Source organism: Lottia gigantea, assembly GCF_000327385.1.
Source record: "Lottia gigantea unplaced genomic scaffold LOTGIsca_7, whole genome shotgun sequence".
In the NCBI taxonomy this organism is placed as follows: Eukaryota; Metazoa; Mollusca; class Gastropoda; family Lottiidae; genus Lottia; species Lottia gigantea.
Genome location: NW_008710370.1, coordinates 625,783 through 645,356, shown reverse-complemented (window position 1 = coordinate 645,356; position 19,574 = coordinate 625,783). Strand labels below are relative to the sequence as shown.

At 32.1% G+C, this 19,574-nt stretch overlaps 3 protein-coding genes across 3 annotated transcripts; 1 reads left to right on the top strand and 2 right to left on the bottom strand.

The window, feature by feature from the left end:
- Positions 1-5,474: 5,474 nt before the first annotated feature.
- LOTGIDRAFT_107808 (hypothetical protein) lies at positions 5,475-10,686 on the bottom strand (the record flags this gene model as incomplete). Its single annotated transcript, XM_009065409.1, has 7 exons — positions 5,475-5,638; positions 6,320-6,395; positions 7,593-7,677; positions 8,719-9,104; positions 9,306-9,494; positions 9,786-9,953; positions 10,555-10,686. 7 exons carry the CDS (start codon positions 10,684-10,686, stop codon positions 5,475-5,477), a joined length of 1,200 nt encoding a protein of 399 aa, XP_009063657.1.
- A 274-nt stretch (positions 10,687-10,960) lies between these two features.
- On the top strand, positions 10,961-16,384 carry LOTGIDRAFT_205831 (hypothetical protein). The gene is made up of 5 exons (XM_009065408.1): positions 10,961-11,021; positions 11,610-11,691; positions 12,255-12,337; positions 13,991-14,113; positions 14,733-16,384. Exons 1-5 carry the CDS (start codon positions 10,968-10,970, stop codon positions 14,760-14,762), a joined length of 372 nt encoding a protein of 123 aa, XP_009063656.1. The 5' UTR covers positions 10,961-10,967; the 3' UTR covers positions 14,763-16,384.
- Positions 16,385-17,201: 817 nt separating this feature from the next.
- On the bottom strand, positions 17,202-19,298 carry LOTGIDRAFT_229427 (hypothetical protein; the record flags this gene model as incomplete). Its single annotated transcript, XM_009065407.1, has 1 exon — positions 17,202-19,298. The coding sequence occupies one exon, from the start codon at positions 19,296-19,298 to the stop codon at positions 17,481-17,483; it is 1,818 nt and encodes a 605-aa protein (XP_009063655.1). The 3' UTR covers positions 17,202-17,480.
- Positions 19,299-19,574: the final 276 nt, after the last annotated feature.

Below are 19,574 nucleotides of genomic sequence, written 5' to 3'. Positions count from 1 at the left end.
AGCGAACATAATTAATTCATCACCAAGCTGTATTCTTACTTTGATCATTATAAATAAAAAGATAAAAATCTTGCAGAGTTAGAATTATTTGAACTTGTATAAGCTTTTAAGTTAATTCATGAGAATTTAAACTTGAAAGAAATGTGAATAAGAGACCTATTTCTAAATCAAAAGCTTCAAATAAAAAGATAAGCTAAATAGTAGGCTAATAAGCTCAGTTATATTAAAATCTAATAGCTTCATCCTAGATAAGCCAATAAAAATAAGTTCCGCAACTCAATGCTTGAAAATAGTCAACTGTATTCACCCACCATTTTTGTTGATAACTAGATCTATGCCTATCTTTCAAACTATATACTTCTGTTAACAGCTAGAGAGGAGGTAGTTTTTGGAAATGAAACATAAAGAGTAAATAAAGCAAAGAATAAAATAAAAATAGAAATAATAGACTATGTTGTAGGAGAAGTAAAAAGATTGTAAAGAGTACACATAAACTAAAGATAAAGATGAAAAGTATGCTACCAGTTAAGGCAAGGTTAGGTCTATAAATTGAGCTCAGCATGTGAAAGAATAATTTTTCAAAGGAGTGAGACAGATATAAGATTAAAAGAAAGAAGTTATAAATCAATTACAAAGTACAAAAGCATTAGGAAATTTGATCTACCAGACATCTAGGCAATTCTAGGCTTAAAAAAAAGTCTGCAAGAAAGCATGTCATTTCTAAAATGACTTTTTTTTATGTAAGTGACTGCAATATGGACTACTGTAGAGTTAGTTACTAAACAAATCTACAGAGGAGTAAGAAAGCAAAGCCTAGGCACATGTCGAGAGCCTAAAAATCATTATTCCAAAAACGCGTTCTTTCTCAAATGAGAATTAGAAATAAATTGTCACTAAGAAAACTACAAGACAAATTATTGGTCATACGTTACCTATGTCTTATCACTAAAAATAATCGTAAATTGCAAAGAGCAATGCAAATTAACAGCAAAATCTTTTATTCGGACATAAGCCGATTGTTTCCCGTTGCCGTGAACGCCAAGTCCACTTCCGTTGCGAAGCGTAAACAAATTATTTGATTGGTCAATCTGCCATACATTCAAATTGCCTCCCTTTTTATTTGATAGTCGTTGTTTCCCAGCCAACAATTACATTTTGTGCTCAATAAGAGAGGGTGTGGGAATGTTTTTTTTTTTAAAGAAGAGAATATTAAAGATTTATGCAAAATAAGTTATTTAGCCTTGACCATAAATCACCCCACTGCAACGAAACGAGAAACTTTCATTTTCGGATGCGTCCCTCTATAGAATTTGGTAGGACTTCATGTAGCATATTATATGAAAAAAGAAATGCTTTGAAATAGAGCGCAGATTTTAATCCAGGATCCCTCTACCTGGTAAATGACCACATTTCCCTCTAAGAAAATTCAAGTGCAGTGAGACTGGGGGGTACAAAAAGGGCACAGACTGTTTAAATGAGGGAACAACTGTCAGTATTTAGACTCCAAATACAACAGCTCTGCGATCACCCTAGACACAATTAACATCCCATGCGCCTGAGAGGGGTCTCGCAAGAATTTTTGAAAAATATTAAGCCTATTGATGTTATCTATGTATATAAAAATTTATGCAAACTCTATACCCCGCCGAAGATAATATAAAATAAATGCGGTTCACGATTTCATTAAATCAACGAAGGTCAGACACCACAAAATACACACAATCATGTTGTTCGGAAATGTAGATTGATGGGGGGATTTGAATGTATATCTTAATAACTTTGTTTTCAAATAAACATATTTGACGCACTTTTATGATATTACATTCTACAGCAAAATATTTTACAGGGGCTTATATTTGGGATCCACTTAGAGTCAAATATCCGCTCCTAGCATTGAAAATATCGTTAACTTTCAAATTTTACATTTTAGAAATGAAATTGAACTTGTGGAGAAAATATTTCAAATGTAAACGAACTTGTTTTTGAGAGAATTCCTCGTGAATTTTGTCAACAAAATGATTGTTTGAACAGATCGCATCGTGTGTCAACTGTCTTCTACTCTACGTCCTAAAATTTCATTATTTAAACGTTCAATCCTTGTCAAAGTCACGACTTTTCTTCATTTACCCCCAATCAACCTTGTTGAAGATTATTTGGAAGAACTCAGCAAATATGAGAATAGGAAACATCTTTTAGCATCCTCTAGTCGAATATAAACCACTGTTTTGGATACAGTGTAGTTTCCTGTGTTAAAATAACTCACAAATAGTGGACTTGGTACCTTAATGGATTAAAATGTGATAATATTCAGATCTTTTTACAAGCTAATCGATTGGAGTTGTTCGATTTTCAAGATTCAAGATCAAACGATGAAGGGAGCATCTGTCGACAGTTTGAATTTAAATACTGTCATGGAGTTGCTCTCTTTACCGGGTTGGTCAAATTCACCGAAAGTAAGTGGATTTAAGGACATGAAGAGGAGCCGAATATGATGATAAAATTTTGACAAAAGCCTAGACGTCATAATCACTGTTCAAGTGGGTATGTATTACGTCATATCGGGCACCGTGACACAACGTTGAATCAATTCAATTTAACTAAGGAAAAGAAAATAATCAAATAGGCTAACAGATGAAAAACGATGTCTTACAATTCACCAAATCTATCATTCTAGCATCTTCACGTTTCAAGCTGTTACGAGCTTCGTATACCGTACCTTGACGATAATAGCCACTATTCTTTTATCACGGAATGCAGCGATTTGATTTGATTGGATTGTACGCCAAATAAAATCGCTTCATTTACAAAAAAGGCGGCTATCGAATCAAGGTTTTAGTACGTTGGTAATAGCTTGACATTGTGAAGATGTCAATCTAAATGATTGCCAAAGATGGAGCATGTGGAAAACCTGCGTTTAGAGCTTCAATCTCCGAAGACAATTATGAGATAACCACCGAACAAAATAACTGCATTGGTTAGTTAATTAATAAACAAATAAAAGGAAAATTATTATTTATAATGACATATGGACAATAAAGTCTAATTTGGCCTCAAAATATAACCTCTATTAGTTATATTTATTTCATACTTTTCATTGGTCATGTATAACAACGTAATAATTATTGAAAGGCTTCCAGTGTAGACTGGTATCAAAGACACTTTTAGCTCCCATTTGCACCATTCTGATAACCCATTATGTATCTGTGATTTCTGAAATGATGCTGTAATTTAATGAACTTTCTCTTATATTACAGGATCAATACACGGGAACAGGCTAATCGGAATAGTGGATATAAAAGTTATGAATGTCCCATATCCATCTACAAGGACTGGAGAATATATTTTATATGCGTAACATATCAAGCAATGAACTTCTGTTCTCAAAGACGTTATGGCCACCCAAAGGTCTATACTCTAAAGTTACTGTTGTCATTAAGTTGTTGTAAACTGACAAACTCTTGGATGTGAAGAAAGTGTTCTATGAAATATAATATAACGTAATATCAAAAATTCCCTTTGATCCTATATTGATTGTATAACAAGTGAACGATGCAAGCTTCATGCAAATCTATGGCCTGTTACTTGGCCTGTTCTGTTACATAGCATAAAAACCACTCCCCCATCATGTTATAAGCATGGGCTTGGTGTTTTTATCAGTTTACAAATGAAAACTGTGCCATAAATATTGTTTTAGACCTTTTGAAAATCAATTCATTAATCTATATTTTCAAATGGCAAATTTTAATGATGGTGCCCCATCTCGAAGACTGGACTATACAAAAACACTATAAAATACTGTAAATCTACAAGATGCAACGTCAGCATACCCTACATGTGTAAAAGTAAATATTTTCTATTGTTCCTCTATAACGTGTAAGATAATCTTTAACAAATTTTTACTAGTCAAGCAAGTAGCATAATTTTACTCTAATAATGTTTGATGCACCAAAAAATGTTTTGGTAAATGGCAAATTGGTTATTGTTAAAATATATACAACATGTCAAAAGAAAAGTGACACATTATGTATAGACATTTATATTATACAAGGATAGCTTCAATGAAATATAATATAAAAAGTGAAAATAATACAGTAGAGGAAGTAAACAAAAAATAAAATTATCAAAAACTCTTTCTTTTTCATTGTGGGTGTTAACCATGGAGAACTGATTGTAAGCAAATAATATAATATTAGACCTAACATAATTTAAATTTCATTTGTTTTTCAAATAAAAATAAATGAAAAAAAAACTTGCTCTAAGGGCATTATGAAAATTAAACATATGCATTGATATATATACAGTACATTAAATATTATTTCCTCAAGAAATATACATAAATTAGTTCACAGTGCAGGGACCTCTTGTCAATACTTCTAAATAATTTTGTAACAATTTCTTTTCAGTTTACAAATTTAAAGGGATTGTGCAGAATTTTTTTTTATGTGTATCAAGAAAACTGATAACATCAATTTGAACCATTCAAATTTTCAATCAGACGTCTGTGATTCCTGCAATTACACTAAATTTTAGTCTTAGATCATATCTAAGACCACAGACATCTTATTGAAAATTGGAATGGTTCAAATTGATGCTATCAAGTGTCAAAAACCTCTTTAAAATCCCTTTGAATTCAATATTTTTCACGACAGTAACATCAATCTATCAGTGTTCATAACATTATATTTTTATGGTTATGTTTTTGACACGCTCTGATTATGTGACTTTTTTGATTTAAAGGTAAATTCAGTAAATAATCTATTTTTTCCAAAGTTTTTCTTTCTCGCTCTTGAGAAATTTCTTCGTCCTTGATGAGTAAGTGATAATGATTGTCCTTAAGAATACTTATAAAGCATGCATAAAAATATACAATATGATTCAGATCTTAATTATAATATATACAAAAAATATTTATTATACAATAACATAATAATAGTAATAAAATAATGAACACATTATGTGTATAGTTATAAACTCATTTGATAGAAATCAGCTTATGACCTAAAATTGTGATTTTACTCAGTTAAATCACTGTATCCTTTCTAGCATAAAATTGTAATAAATCAAGTGTTTGTAGCCATGATATTAGCCAAGATAGAGTAGAGTAGTTCTTTTCTGCCCAATTAAAGCTTATTTATTACTTAAATTAGTGGAAATCATCTCTCGTGTAAAAATGCCCAAATTATAAAGCCTACATGATTTGGTTATACATGGGAGGTCCTCATCCATTTCACTATAAACTTCTCTACAATATATCATTAACTATCGATACAGTCATCAGACTTAATGAGGATGGGAGAAAACTTGCTGGGACTGATTTTGGTGTAAAGGTAAATAAATAGTAAGAATTCAGATCAATTCTTTTATTGTGAGAAGAAATAAATTAAATGTTTGGTCCCACAAATTTTACAAGTCAAGATAAATGTGCAAGGACCTTTAAGACTAGCAGCATAACTGTCATCAAAGTAGCATTTATTTTACATACAAGGTTCAACATAATTAGAAGGAAATAATCCAGTAACACCATCCATAACACCTTCCCACCAGCCATCATCATTCTTCTTTATTACATAGATCACTGCATTTTCATTGAATGCTAATTCATCAGCTTTATCAGCTTCATAATCATAAATAGCTACCACTGAAAAATAAAATATAACCACATATAACTACCACTGAAACATAGAATATAAGCATATATAACTACCAATGAAATATAATGTTATATAGCTACCATTGATATATAGAATATAATTATATATAATTACCACTGAAATATAAAATATAACTACCATTGAAATATAAAATATAACTACCACTACCACTGAAATGTAAAATATAACTACCACTGAAATATAAAATATAACTACAACTGAAATATAAAATATAACTACAACTGAAATATAAAATATAACTAAAATATAACTACCACTGAAATATAAAATATAATATAACAACCACTGAAATATAAAATATAACTACCACTGAAATATACAATCTAACTACCACTGAAATATAATATATAATTACAACTGGAATATGGAATGAAATCATATATAACTACCACTGAAATATGGAAATATAATCACATATAACTACAACTGAAATATAAATACCACTGAAATTATACATAATTCCAACTAAAATATAACATATAACTACCACTGAAATATGGAATATAATCATACATAGCTACAACTAATAAACATAATATAATCTTATATATATATACAACATATATTTCTAGCACTGAAATAAATAATATAATCAAGAATTGTTTGACAACTCACTCAAAACATTTCAGAAGCAAAAAAATACAAACCTTTTTCTAAATACTGTTTAGGCCTCCAGCTAGCATCTGTTAATTGGGGTCCAGTAGCAGCATAAGGATCATCTTCCTGTTCTGAGCTGATAATTCTGTTTTGCTGTTGCTGCTGATCCGGCCGTTGCTGCTGAGGGAAATTAGGTTGACCTCCAGGGTGATAATCAAATTTTAGATGTTGAGGATGCTGTGGTTGTTGCTGTTGAATCAATGCTGGTGGTGGAGGCAAAGGAGAATTTGATGCTGTAAACAAATTAATTGAAGATCTAACTATTTGATTTCTATCATTAACATGCACAAGACTAGAAAACAAACACATACAACCTGTATCACTAACAGTTTATATGAAAAATTACCATCTTATATATGTCAGGAATGAATCTCAGTACACTTAAGGAGTCTGTCACACGAATGGTCTTGGTCAGAAACTTTTGTTAAAAGTTTTACCAATTAGCATGGGCACACAAGGAAACAGAAATCTCCAGTCGGTCGTTTTCCACCATGTCAATAAACACGTGCTGAGCATGCAATTGAACGGAAAATGATTCTGAATGGATGATGACGGTCTGTCTTGGAGACAATAAAACTATCAGAGATAATTATCAAGTTTCACATATCTTATACCAGAAATTACAAAGCATTATTTCGTTCTGTGACCAATAGAACAGTAAATTCTATGGCAGTTTTAAACATGGTATCACCAAATTTGCTCAAATATTCATAATTTAAAATACCTAAAACTGTATGTGATAATTGGTTTTTAATAATTATATAAGTATCATTATCATTTTCTTTTTTTAATTTTTGTCATGGTTCATTAATTAACGATTTGACTAAGTTTCCTTAAAATCTGACTAAAATTGTGCTGACCTGAGTGTTTACAAGCAATTGTGACAGACTTGGTAACAATAATATATCTTTAGATAAAGTAAGGGCATATAAAGGCATCTCTTTAACTATCTAAACTTACCAATAAAAGTTAGTTTTAAAAATTGCTCAATTACTATGAGATCTCATTAATGTGCATTTATTGTCGAATTCTGTCAATATATAACAAAAAACGTACTCTCTTGAGAAAAAGACACTATACTAAAAATTCATGATAACTTATATCATCAATACACCTAAATTTTTCATAAAAATTCATGTAAATTGACAGACTGAAAGTGGGCATATAATAATATGATCATAAAAATAGATCTGTGGTATTTTCTATAAAGGAAGGAATCATGCAACATTGATATTGTAAGCGTAGTTTATATATATATAGAACATGCAAACCTTCAGATAATCTACGTTCTGAATCCAGATCAGGAGGTGGGGGTGGTAATGACATGTCTGCAAATAATAAATAACATCTAATATCACAACAACAAACATGCAACACAGAAGGCATTATAATGTCTGACAAATTTAATCCAACATATCTCAAAATCAGCTGTCCTGATGACAGTTTATATATCCAAAACATGTGTGAACAACATAGGATTAGCTTAGTTCAATAATACATTCAGATCATTTCACATCCAATATGTTATTTCAATTTCGAATAACTAGAATTCTAGGAATAGAAATATTAAAACAGAACCTGAAACATGTATTACTCAAGAGTTTCACACTATGCGATATTCAGACAATTCAGCCTGCACCCCTGTGAACTACTTGACAAACTTCAGAAGGAGCACAGACTGAAATAAGTTAGTTGTCTAAAGATCGCACAGCTTGAGAAATAACATGTTTCAGGTTCTATGTCGTTCCACTCTATTTACACTGAAACAGTGTGAATATTTTGTTATTGTAAGACAAGGAATATTATATAATTACACACTAACATGCAATATTGACTATGACAGCATGCAATCTAACATCTAATATATAACACAATATATGGGGAAAAATAAATATATGTTAACTATGGAGCCCCTAAGGCGCAATTGTAAACATTTTTATTTATTATTTCGTTGAAACAAATTAATTTTTTTGTTTATTTCGTTTAAACGAATTAATTTTTTCGTCTATTTCGTTTAAACGAAATAATTAACCCATCTTTTTTATTTCGTTTAAACGAAATAAACATAGAGTATTATCGTTAAAACGAAATAATTACACAGCAGAATTTGTTTTGATATTTTGTAAAAGCCAATGAATATCTTAAGACACCAAGCATTGAGCATTCCATTGTGGTAGTTATGCCCCAATACTTCATGTGAGGTGTGTATTGTTATTAATTCGCCCAACAAAATAATTGAAAGAGTAGCACAATGTGGCTTGTTATTCTTCAGTCACAGGAATATAAATCTATATGTTCAAGTTTCAGATGTCAAACTTATCTCAGTTCCTTTTTCCTAATTCAAAATCAAATTTAAGTTCACAAATCAACTTTGAATGAAATCCTGGACTTACCAACAGAGTCATGTCTTCCACCATATGGAAAGTTTGGTGCAGATTGTATCATACCTGGAGAAGGTACTCCGTGAGCCATTGGCATAGCCATACCAACTGGTGGAGGGGAATGAATTGTTCCCATAACCGGTGATGGTGCATAACCAGCTTCATAACGACCGGCAGGAGGCATTCCTGCAGATCCATACTGACTACCATAATGTCCTGGTACTGAAGGAGGAGCAACTGGAGGTGCTACTGATCTGTAATGATTACCCCTTGCTCTACCAAGTGTATCATTTCTATTGACTGGAGGAGTCGGGGGTTTAGTTGTTGGAGCATTACTTGAGCTGGTACTGGTCACTGAAGGACTTCGAACTGCTCTTGGATTACCACTATGCAGCTGAAAAATTTAAAATAATGCATAAATTAACCTTCGGCTACTGAAACTGTTCAGCCCTTTTGGCAATGTGAAAATGACCACAAGAAAACTAGACAGAAAAGCTTCCTCATAATAACATGAATCAAAACATGGAAATAGTTACTCAAAGATACTTTAAATAGCCACAGTCTCAATACATCTATTGAGCATAACTTAACTCACCCGAACACCATGTCCAATTTCATCTAGTGTAGTATAATCAACAGCTTTCCTAGTATATTTGATTGGTCGCTCTGTTTGTTCAGGGAATATTATTCCTCCTTTCACTCCCAACGGTCTTGATGCACTTTTATTAGTAGTCAATACACCAATTTCTCTTCTTGCTACTTTTTCTTTATGTATCATAACAATCTAGGTATGAATAAGAAATTTGTGTCATTATAGAACGAGACTGAAGATCCAAGGGCTCAAGCACTTGAAATGTGAAGACTAATAGATTTGAAAAAATTTATTTCTGAATCTCAAGATTAAGAATTTTCTTACACAATTTATTTAATTATGCCACGGTTTGGTATCATATCTAGACTAATTTGCAAAAATTTGTATCAAATAATTTCAGTTATGTTAATAATTTCTATTCAACTATTTTTTTCTTTAGATCTTTTATAGCTATTATACCCATCACTTCATTGAAATACATACCTGTGATAAATGGTTTACACTAGACTCCATCTCTGCCAGCTGACTATTCTGCAGATCCAATAATTTGAGAAAGTTTGTAGCTAAATTATTGATCTGATAAGCAACACTGGCCAAAGAATGTGTTGTATAATTCTTGGTCTCTTCCAAAGCTTTCTTTTTGTCTGCAGCCTGCAAAACATAAAGCAAAATTTAAATATGCTTAAGTTTGTATATAGACTTTATATCAAACAAAACACATTCCTCATAAATAAAACAGCAACTGTCTTTCATAATTTTTTTTTTTATCATTAATAACATTTGTACCCTATATATAGTGTCAGTTTATATATGATGAGGACTAGGAGGAAGCTTTGGAAAACTTTCTCACAGAGACGGAAAACCACTTCAACATTCATAGCAATACAACTCCATCGTTTTAAATGGAATCAGGATAATTAGAACAAAAGACAACTCGGAACAACTTTCAAAAACAACCCAACACTCATTTAAGACCCAAACCTACGTTTACAAAATTCATTATTTGTCTGTTTAGTCTTTGATCTAAGTTATCTTATTATTCTTTATTCTTTTAAAGAATATCACAACACACGCAACTCGCATTTGATAGTTTGCATAGAGAGGTAATGTTTATTTTCAATACTAGACAAATATGACAGTAAAAACGTAACTGACATAAGATGATGAGTTATGATTTTTATAAATCTAAATTAGGGTGGGGATACTTTTGCAGCATCATTTATCATTGTAAAATACCCAAAGCATATCAAACCTGCACATAATTGCTTTCACAATATACAGCGACCCTTTCTAGATTAGTGTAACTTTCTTGTAAGCTGTGTCGACCGTCTGGTAATTCATTTTCTATCAGCTGTATTAATTCACCAGCAATTCCAGACGCCATTTTGACAAGAGCCGGAAGTTATGAAGCACCTGCCCACGGACGAGTTCGTTTAGGTTAATTTATATTATTCAATTTTGCGTTTAATTTCCCTTTGACTTCAGATACCCCGACACAATTCTTAACTCAATGAAGCAGTTTCTGTATAAAGAAGGCAGGCTCAATAGAAAGTATCAACAGATTGAAATATATATAAAGTATGGATATATAGACCAAGATTACTTTAAAGCACTATACTAAAGTAGTCGAACTATGCCTATGTCAAAGTCACATGATTATTCAAAATGGCGCTTCACTCAGCTCAAAAAGGACGACTGATTGCTGTCATTGGAGATGAGGTAAAATCGCTAGACACATCTCATAATCTATATACATGTAAAGATATATAGATCATCAAATGCCATGATAATGCATGTGATACGGGAATTATTCTCTCAGATAGACCTATAGATGTACTTGATTGGTCATCATAAGGCCTACCCTACAACACTCAACAGTTGATCACTCGCTCACTGGGATGATTTTGACTCTATCGTTTATAACATAATTATGTTAATATTTACTGGATTCGGCCAAGTGACCCCAACCTTTAATGTGGTTGCAAAACAGTGTAGTAAAGCACTGGGCCGAATAATGTATAGTCTAAGACTTTGTACCACAAAACGAAAATCAATGATGTCCTTGAAGACGTAGAGTAAACTAAATATTTGTGTTGTCATGTACAGAAATACTGTATTGTTGATGAATGTTAACATACCTTTATCACTTAGAATTGAACTAATAATCTATCCGATAGAATTGCATGTCGAAAATCTCATTGTCACATCTTCCATGTGAATAAAAATAATATGTATATAATATAAGCTTACCTAATAGACACTTAAATTACCCAAATCCTAATCTTTATATTTTTTCGTTCAATTCAGGATACATGTACAGGTTTTGTATTAGGTGGTATTGGTGAAATTGACAAAAACAGAAGACCAAATTTTTTAGTTGTGGATAAAAGTAAGTTCTACATGATATAAGCTACAAATTAACTTATTATAATTAATAAAGTTTAAACAAGAATTAAACTGGGGCCATTTTGACCAATGCTTTTGGTTGAAATCAGAGAGTAATTTTAGGGGCCATTTTGACTTTTTTATTTGGGTCCATTTTGATCCAAGGGCCATATATCAGTTAGGTGCCAAGTTGACTATAACCTGTTTGAATGACTTTAAAGTGAGCCTATGTTAAAAAAAAAAAAGCTGCTGGAGTGAAATGTATATACATTGCTTAGGAAGCATTTGAACTTGCAACAGATGCCTTATTTTGACACTTTGTATAAATTGAAAATATTCAGAGCTTCTAAGCTTATTAACATATTTTTCATAATTTTGAAAATTATCTGCAGCATAGAACTATCATCAACTGCTCACTATGACAACGAACTAACCCAAAGACAATTTACTTAGGCTTGGTGGTGATTGAAAATTATATACAGCTTCAGAAGATTGCTGTTAAGATATAGCCAGTAGAAGTGTTCAAGTATATATATGATATTATCCTATTTAATATATGTATTGTAGATACCAGTGTACCAGAAATTGAAGATGTATTTAAATCATTTGTAAGCAGAGATGATATAGCTATTATACTAATTAATCAGTCTGTAAGTGTTTATTCATTTCAATCAAATAACACCAGGTAAATAGTAATATGACTTCTTGATACTATAGAGCAGGTGATTGATTGAATTATCCCCTTTTACCCTCATAAATCCTTCCTATTTCGTATTTCTCTCTTAGGTTTTTTTTCTCCAATATTTATCATGTAGTAGAACATAATAGTGACTAAACAGAATATCGTATATATATTAGTCATTTTGGGGGGTTGAATATGAAAATAGTCTTCAAAAGTACTATTATTGTCCGAAAATCGCATAATTCTTTCAAAAATACTCAATTTTACTCACTATTTCTATATATCACAGAGTATCTTAAAATGTTGAGTTTTCATGTTAACATTCAAACTAGGATAATTCATCCCCCCCCACCCCATTAATAAAATCCTTTTGACACCACTGTGCTAGACTTCAAAGCGCCTCCATACCTCTCAAATCTTAAATTACCCCTACCCCTACTATAGTGTCCTGAAGTTTTTTTGTTTTTTAGACCCATTTCAGAAGTGAAACTTATCGAAAATGGTTAAATTGTACCATCTTTGGTTCACAAAACAATTATGTCATATATTGGAATTTTTTAAAATTTGTTTTGATTTATGATGTGGATAATAGATTTAATTGTGGTAAAACCACTGGATTTGCATCTTGTTCACAAAAAAAAACAACAAGGTGTAGACTGGTGATCTTAATTGCAAAATCTTAACTTAGATAAAATCAGGTTTTAAAAAAGTAATGTATTGCAATTGGTTAAAGGAGCACCTTCACTATCCGTTCGACCAATCATACCTTAGTTTCAGAAACAGGAATATTTTAGCTAAGCTAGTCAGTAATAGTGTTCACAGCTCATTGTCGAAATTTGAGCCTTCAAATCCATGTGTATCCATAATTATTCACGTTTGAAAGTTAAAAATTTGACTTGAATTCCAGTGAGACTATGCCATATTAAAGAAAACACATATATAGGAATAGACAGTGAAATTTCTAGTTTGAGGTATATTTGAAGGGATTATGCGATTTTCGTGCGTTTTAGTACTTCTTAAGACTATTAAAGCTCAATAAAGACACAAATCAATCCCTGAAAATGCCGCCTGTTCCCCTTTAATAAAACTAAATTTGTTTAGTATGTAGCTATGGGCCAAATAAAATATTCTGTCAAAGAGACACTTATTATTCGACGGTAATTTTGTCATACCTGCCTCAAGGATTTATTCGTAGTTCAGTGCAAAATATGAACTGAAAAGTGAATTACTTTTTTGAAATTTTTAATGAATTAACTGATTTGAGTGCACAAGCCTATTTCACTGATAGCTAGTAATAGCTTCACAGATATCAATCAGTAATGAAATTTTTTCGAAATATTTGCTATACCATCATATATATATATAAACGCTCTTTACCACTTTTCAAAATGAAATTTGATGTTTTGTCAACAATTAATTAAATCAAACTGGTTTCCACAGTTAATTATTACTGTTACCAATTGTTAACATTTTTCACTATGATCTGTGAATCAAATTTTTTTTTTTTTTTTATTCTCCTGGAAAATATTTAATGTTTAGCTAATCATAGGAAGAAATGAATCTCATATGATATATGATGCCATATCTCTTAAAATGACCTCAGTGTTATTTTTATTATTAGTTTGCTGAGATGATACGCCATGCTATAGATAAACATACAGAACCTATTCCAGCTGTATTAGAAATCCCTAGTAAAGAGGCACCTTATGATGCTTCTAAAGATTCCATATTACGAAGAGCTAAGGTATTATGTTATTAATGTGTCTTTTAAGATTTCTGAGTTCTCATACTATTTTTCACAATAAATAACCTAGTCTTTAAAATATCCAGACAATGCGAACTATGAAGCATGGATATGTTCAAATCAATCTAACTGGTTTCTTTATTTTTCTGATATTTTTCGTATCCTTTGTAATCCTACTAGTTTTCTACTGCAGTACTGTTCAAATAAAGTTATTTTAACCAGTCATTTAGGATCTGCTTCTTAAAACATAAAAACAATTTTTGGATAGCGATTCCCAAAGTACAGCAATTTCTGCAATTCTTTATTGCTATCAAGAAACAGTTTCTACATGTCATGTTTTGATTGATTAAAGATAACATTATTAGAACCATACTAAGATAACAATCTTGTTAGATTACAATGGAAATGATAAATATCAGAACAATAACGAAACAAAATAGTATTGCAAAAATTATTGGTGCACTCTAGAGGCAGTAAGTGATCCCACATTTCAGAACTTGTAACAAGACCTAATTATATTTGAGGGTGTGGTTCACCTACCAAGAGTTACAGTTATGACTTGTATCCATGTGACCTCTAATTTCACCACACCTTAACAGGATATTTTGTATATTTTCAGGGAATGTTCTCAGCTGAAGATTTTAGATAAAAGGATTGAAGTCACTAGTCAATAATTCCTCCCTGATCTGATGAACAGATACATATATTAACATATATTAACATATTTATTATTTATATTCTTAAAGATATGTTTCCCCAAATTACAGTTTTATTTTTTTTTTTTTGTCCTTAACATGATGAATCAAAATTATACATTAAGACTGGATTGACCCTTCAGAACAACATAATGAGACACCATGGAATTGTCAAACTTGTCAAATTATATTATAATTGTCAAATGAATTGCATTGAGTTATCTTTGACATTATTGACTGTGTCAAACAAATTATTTTATGCATTATCCATCTCATTATTTGCTATCATGTTGTAGAGCTCTGCATTTATAGCACAAGTCAAGTGTAGTCAAACTAAAGTGAACAACACCTGGGGAACCATGACTTTAAAAACCTAATTAGAATATTATACTATTATTATGAGCAATATAAACTTAGTCAAGTTTACACCTTACCTTGAGGTTATATTATACAGTCGATTAGGCAATCTAGATAAATCTTTTATTTTATGTTAGTTACGGTTTATTTTTATAGGTATCACAAGATTTTTAGTTGGTCGAACTTTTTACCAAGTTTCTATTTCCTGATGTCTATTGTCAGTAGTGATCTCTCTTAATAGATATTTGGGAGAAACTTAATGAAATGAAAAGCTAATAAATGGGATTTAAAATTTTCAAATGAATCATTCCATTTCAACTTAAAGGGCAGGTGAACCATTTTTTTTAGCCAATCATACATTAGTCTCAAAAACAGGATTTTTTTTTTAGCTTAGTCAATCAATAACAGTGTTCACAGCTCACTGTTGAAATTTGAGTCTTCAAATCCATTTGTGTCCAGAATTATCCATGTTTGAATGTTAAAATGACGACTCAATTTAAGATACTCTGTCATATATAGAAAAGACATATATGGAAATAATGAGTAAAATTCCTAGTTTGTAGTATTTTTGAAGGAATTATGAGATTCTTTAACATTTCTGGCACTTCTGAAGATTATTTACAATACTAAAATCAACCTCATCTCGTTTTTGTGTGATTATCCTAACTCTTAGTTAGTTTACAATCAAAGAAAAATATAAATGTTTTTGTTTAGTGTTATTCTGAAAATCTATATAAAAATTTAGATCTATCACTTGATTGAATACTTTTCAGTCAAATAAACAACACTTGGGTCTATAATATACTGGTGTATTAGTTTTCAATATAAAGCTATATAGTTCCTTATAATTATATCATATTAAAGCCCTCTTTCCCACCAACAAATATTTGGGGTATTATATTGTACTGTTTTACTATCTAATTACTATGGTAATTTATAAATATTCAATATAAAAAATGGTTTGAAGGTAAAATCTACCAAAGTCAACTCTATTCACTTGAAATACATAATTTTAGATCAAAGTCTAAAAACACAATGAATTTCAAAAGGCTCTATATCTGGTTATTTTTCTGTATTTGGTTGGGTTAGCCAAAATAATTTAAGCAATTTGAGGCTAAGTTAATTTTCATCATTCTTTTAGAATATTGTTGTGAATGAACAAATGTGAAATTGTTAATCTTTATTATCTAGATGAATAAAAGAATGAATGATCTTGGTTAATCAAAAGTGCCCATAAAAAAATCACCCTGCAATACTCTCAGGAACCCATTGAAATTCTTAAGCAAAACTTCAAGGTAATATGGTATTTCTAGTTCTTCATTATCTTAAACTTGAGGGATAAAACATATAATTGAATTGTACCCCTCATCTTGGAAATCCATATTGCTCTATAGAAGTGTAGAAATTATGACAGAAACTCCTATTCTTCCATTACAAGGCGGTAGCATCAAAAAAGGAATGATTGTAGATTGTTGCGACGGACAGTCTAGTTGAGGCACACAAAAAGCGTATTAAGAAACTTTGACATTTAACCCTTTTTTGTAAACAATATTTTATTCCTAAGAAAAGGATTGGAGAACAGGCTTACGCCCATGGAACCTCCTCTCCAGACATTTAACCCTTGACAAATTAACCTATGAACTCCCTTCCCAAACTCTGCGTACACATGCTCATTGTGAACGGTTAGACGAAAAGACAAGTGCACATGCAGATGTCATATTTTCATAAGATGAATTTTTCGTATGCTCAATTTTCTAGACATTGGGAACACAATTCGAACAAAGCACATTCAGTTCCCCAGAGCCAAAAATAGACATATTACAATGCCAAAATAGAAACGGTTTGCGTTTTCAACTGGACAATATGTAGCCTACGAAGATAGATCAAATGCGTGACAGTGGCAGAGTTCAACAATTCCAAACATAAAGCAATTGCACCTGAAAGTTCTTCAGCACATGGTAAGGGGTTTGGATTAAATGAGGTCGAGCCAAATACTCTACAACTTGTCCTCAAATTGTACAGACAACGAAATTGCTAAATTACTATTATTAAATAATGCATGAATACATACATGGCTTAACTATTTCTGATTTAAATAAAATACCATTGAATAACAAAATAATCTGGTCGTTCAGAACGAGAAGCTTGTGTTTAAGGTATAAATATGCAACTTAACCGAAGATTAAAATGCAATGGAAGAAACAAATATTAGAATTGTCATAATTGTGTTCATAATATTCAAGAACATCTCTGGTTGAAACTTGCAGTTAAGGTCGAAATCATTAAATGTGTTCTTAAAGTTTGTGGAAACAGCTCTATAAAGCTCGAGGCAATGTGCTTGTAACAGTAAGTTTCAAGTCAGGACTTTTGGTGCTAGTTTTAGAATCACATCTTCTATGAAGTAGAAAGGTTGTACCAGCAACTTCTGTCCAGGATCCTCCAAGTACTCGCTCAGTTGCCGACAGGTCGCTGGTGATGCTGTCCGAATCACTGTAACCTGTTTCAATGTACATAGATCGAAGAGTAGCAAAAGGTGTGGTTCCTTGATTTTGCTTCAAATCTAATTCTGAAATGGTTGCTTTAGTTTCCTGAACGGTTGGAGACAGAGATATAGTAGCTTTGCCAGAGTCTTGGTAGGTGATAATCATCTTGAGTTGTCCTGGTACCATCTCTACTCGCTGAATTGGCGCTGATGGTCGATAGTCATCTGGATTGTTTTGTCCAATGATGACCGATGTCTTGAAGTCGTTACCAATACTGTCACTAGATGGATTGAAGAGTTTTGCAAGACCATCTTGCGACAAAGAGAAAACTTCTGAAATAGCGGAAGTTGGAGAAATTTGAAACTGAATTCGGATACTGGCAGCGTCGGTGATTGGGTCTTGACCTGGATATACAACTTCCATTCTGTCTCCTGACAACCACCAGAAATCTTTTTTAATCACCTCGATTTTCGCTACATCTGAAGAGTGGACTTCTACCACTTGGTCAGGAACTGTGTTTCTTCTTTCAATTTTAAGAGACTTAATGACATGGTTTCTATTTGCCGATGTTACATGCATTATAAGCGCATTAGCCCCCTCTTCATTCCAAGTAAAGTCTGGAATAGTCCAGGAATGTTTGGTTTTACTTCCATTAAACTCAACTGGCGCGGAGGTTACACTGTTTCCGTCTTTATGAGAATAGATCATTCTTACTGATGCAGGAGCTTGTAGTGATTCGAGTTCGTAGGTAACCTCGGCTCCAATATCGGCATCAATGGAACCACTTTTGCGGCCATTCAAGAAAAATGTTGCAACTACAATATACAACCCACCTCGTTCCATATTGTTGATGAAATACTGTGCAGTTTCGGACAAAGTAACCACATCCACATTTGATCCTGTTGATACATTCTCAATATTCATATAAACTGAAGGAGAGTCCGGGCATACGTCTGGTTCATCTACTACCAAGTTTTGTGGGTTGGTGAACTGTGGCACGTTTGTAGAAATTTCGTAAGTTTGGACCTCTGCATTATAGACAGGTATCTTGACATTTGTTTCAGCCGAGCAGAGTGTTTCAGTACTCTTCTGTATAGCTTTGCCATTCAATAGGTTTGGTGTGGCTGTGACTGTAGGTGGAGTGAAGGAACATTGTAAATTACATGTAAAGGTATTGTTTGTAAGCTCATCATCATCAACGTTGAATTCGATAACATCCAATTCCACACCAAAGGAATCTGCCGATATCACTTCTAATGTTATACTGTGTTGTCCTGCTTCCAGTGTAACAGCACCAATTTCCCCAGATGAACTAAATTCGTTCCACATACGACCGAAATCAGATTTTCCGAATGACACAACATTATTAGGCATAATGCCGCCGTCGACAGATACCTTCAAAGTATCTGACTGACCGTCGTTAGAAGTGCGGACATTCTGAACGGTAACAATCGTAGATCTCAACAGACAAAATGTATAGCTTACTAAATCCCCTTGGTGAAGCCAAACTGTTTGATTACCAGAGGCCTTGGTCCTAGAATTGACTTGAACTGTATCATGCGTCTCTGCTTCCAGTACGACTGTCTCAGCTACAATTTCAGTTGCAATTATCGAAAATATAAGTACACATAGATACTTGAAAAGCGTCATCTTGATCGAAAGGTTTTTCTCAGACTGAAGGCGTCTTAATTTAACCAACATAATATATAGGTTTAAAAATATTATTCACTTTTGATCGTATCTGTGCTATCGGCAAGATCAACTTCAAGATTGGGTTATGACGAATGTAATGATCTTCGGGCCAATACTGTCAAAATGATTTTTTCTAGAAATTCCAATGCTTTAAAGCTTCATTCCCCTTTTTCTCGGTCATTCAAGATATAAAATGAAATAAAAATGAGTTTAAAGTCTTATATTTTTCATTTT

Coding starts and splice junctions, on each gene's coding strand:
- LOTGIDRAFT_205831 (XM_009065408.1), top strand. CDS start 10,968: ATGGCGCTTCACTCAGCTCAAAAAGGACGACTGATTGCTGTCATTGGA. Junction 11,022..11,609: donor TTGCTGTCATTGGAGATGAG/GTAAAATCGCTA, acceptor CGTTCAATTCAG/GATACATGTACAGGTTTTGT. Junction 12,338..13,990: donor TTATACTAATTAATCAGTCT/GTAAGTGTTTAT, acceptor TTTTATTATTAG/TTTGCTGAGATGATACGCCA.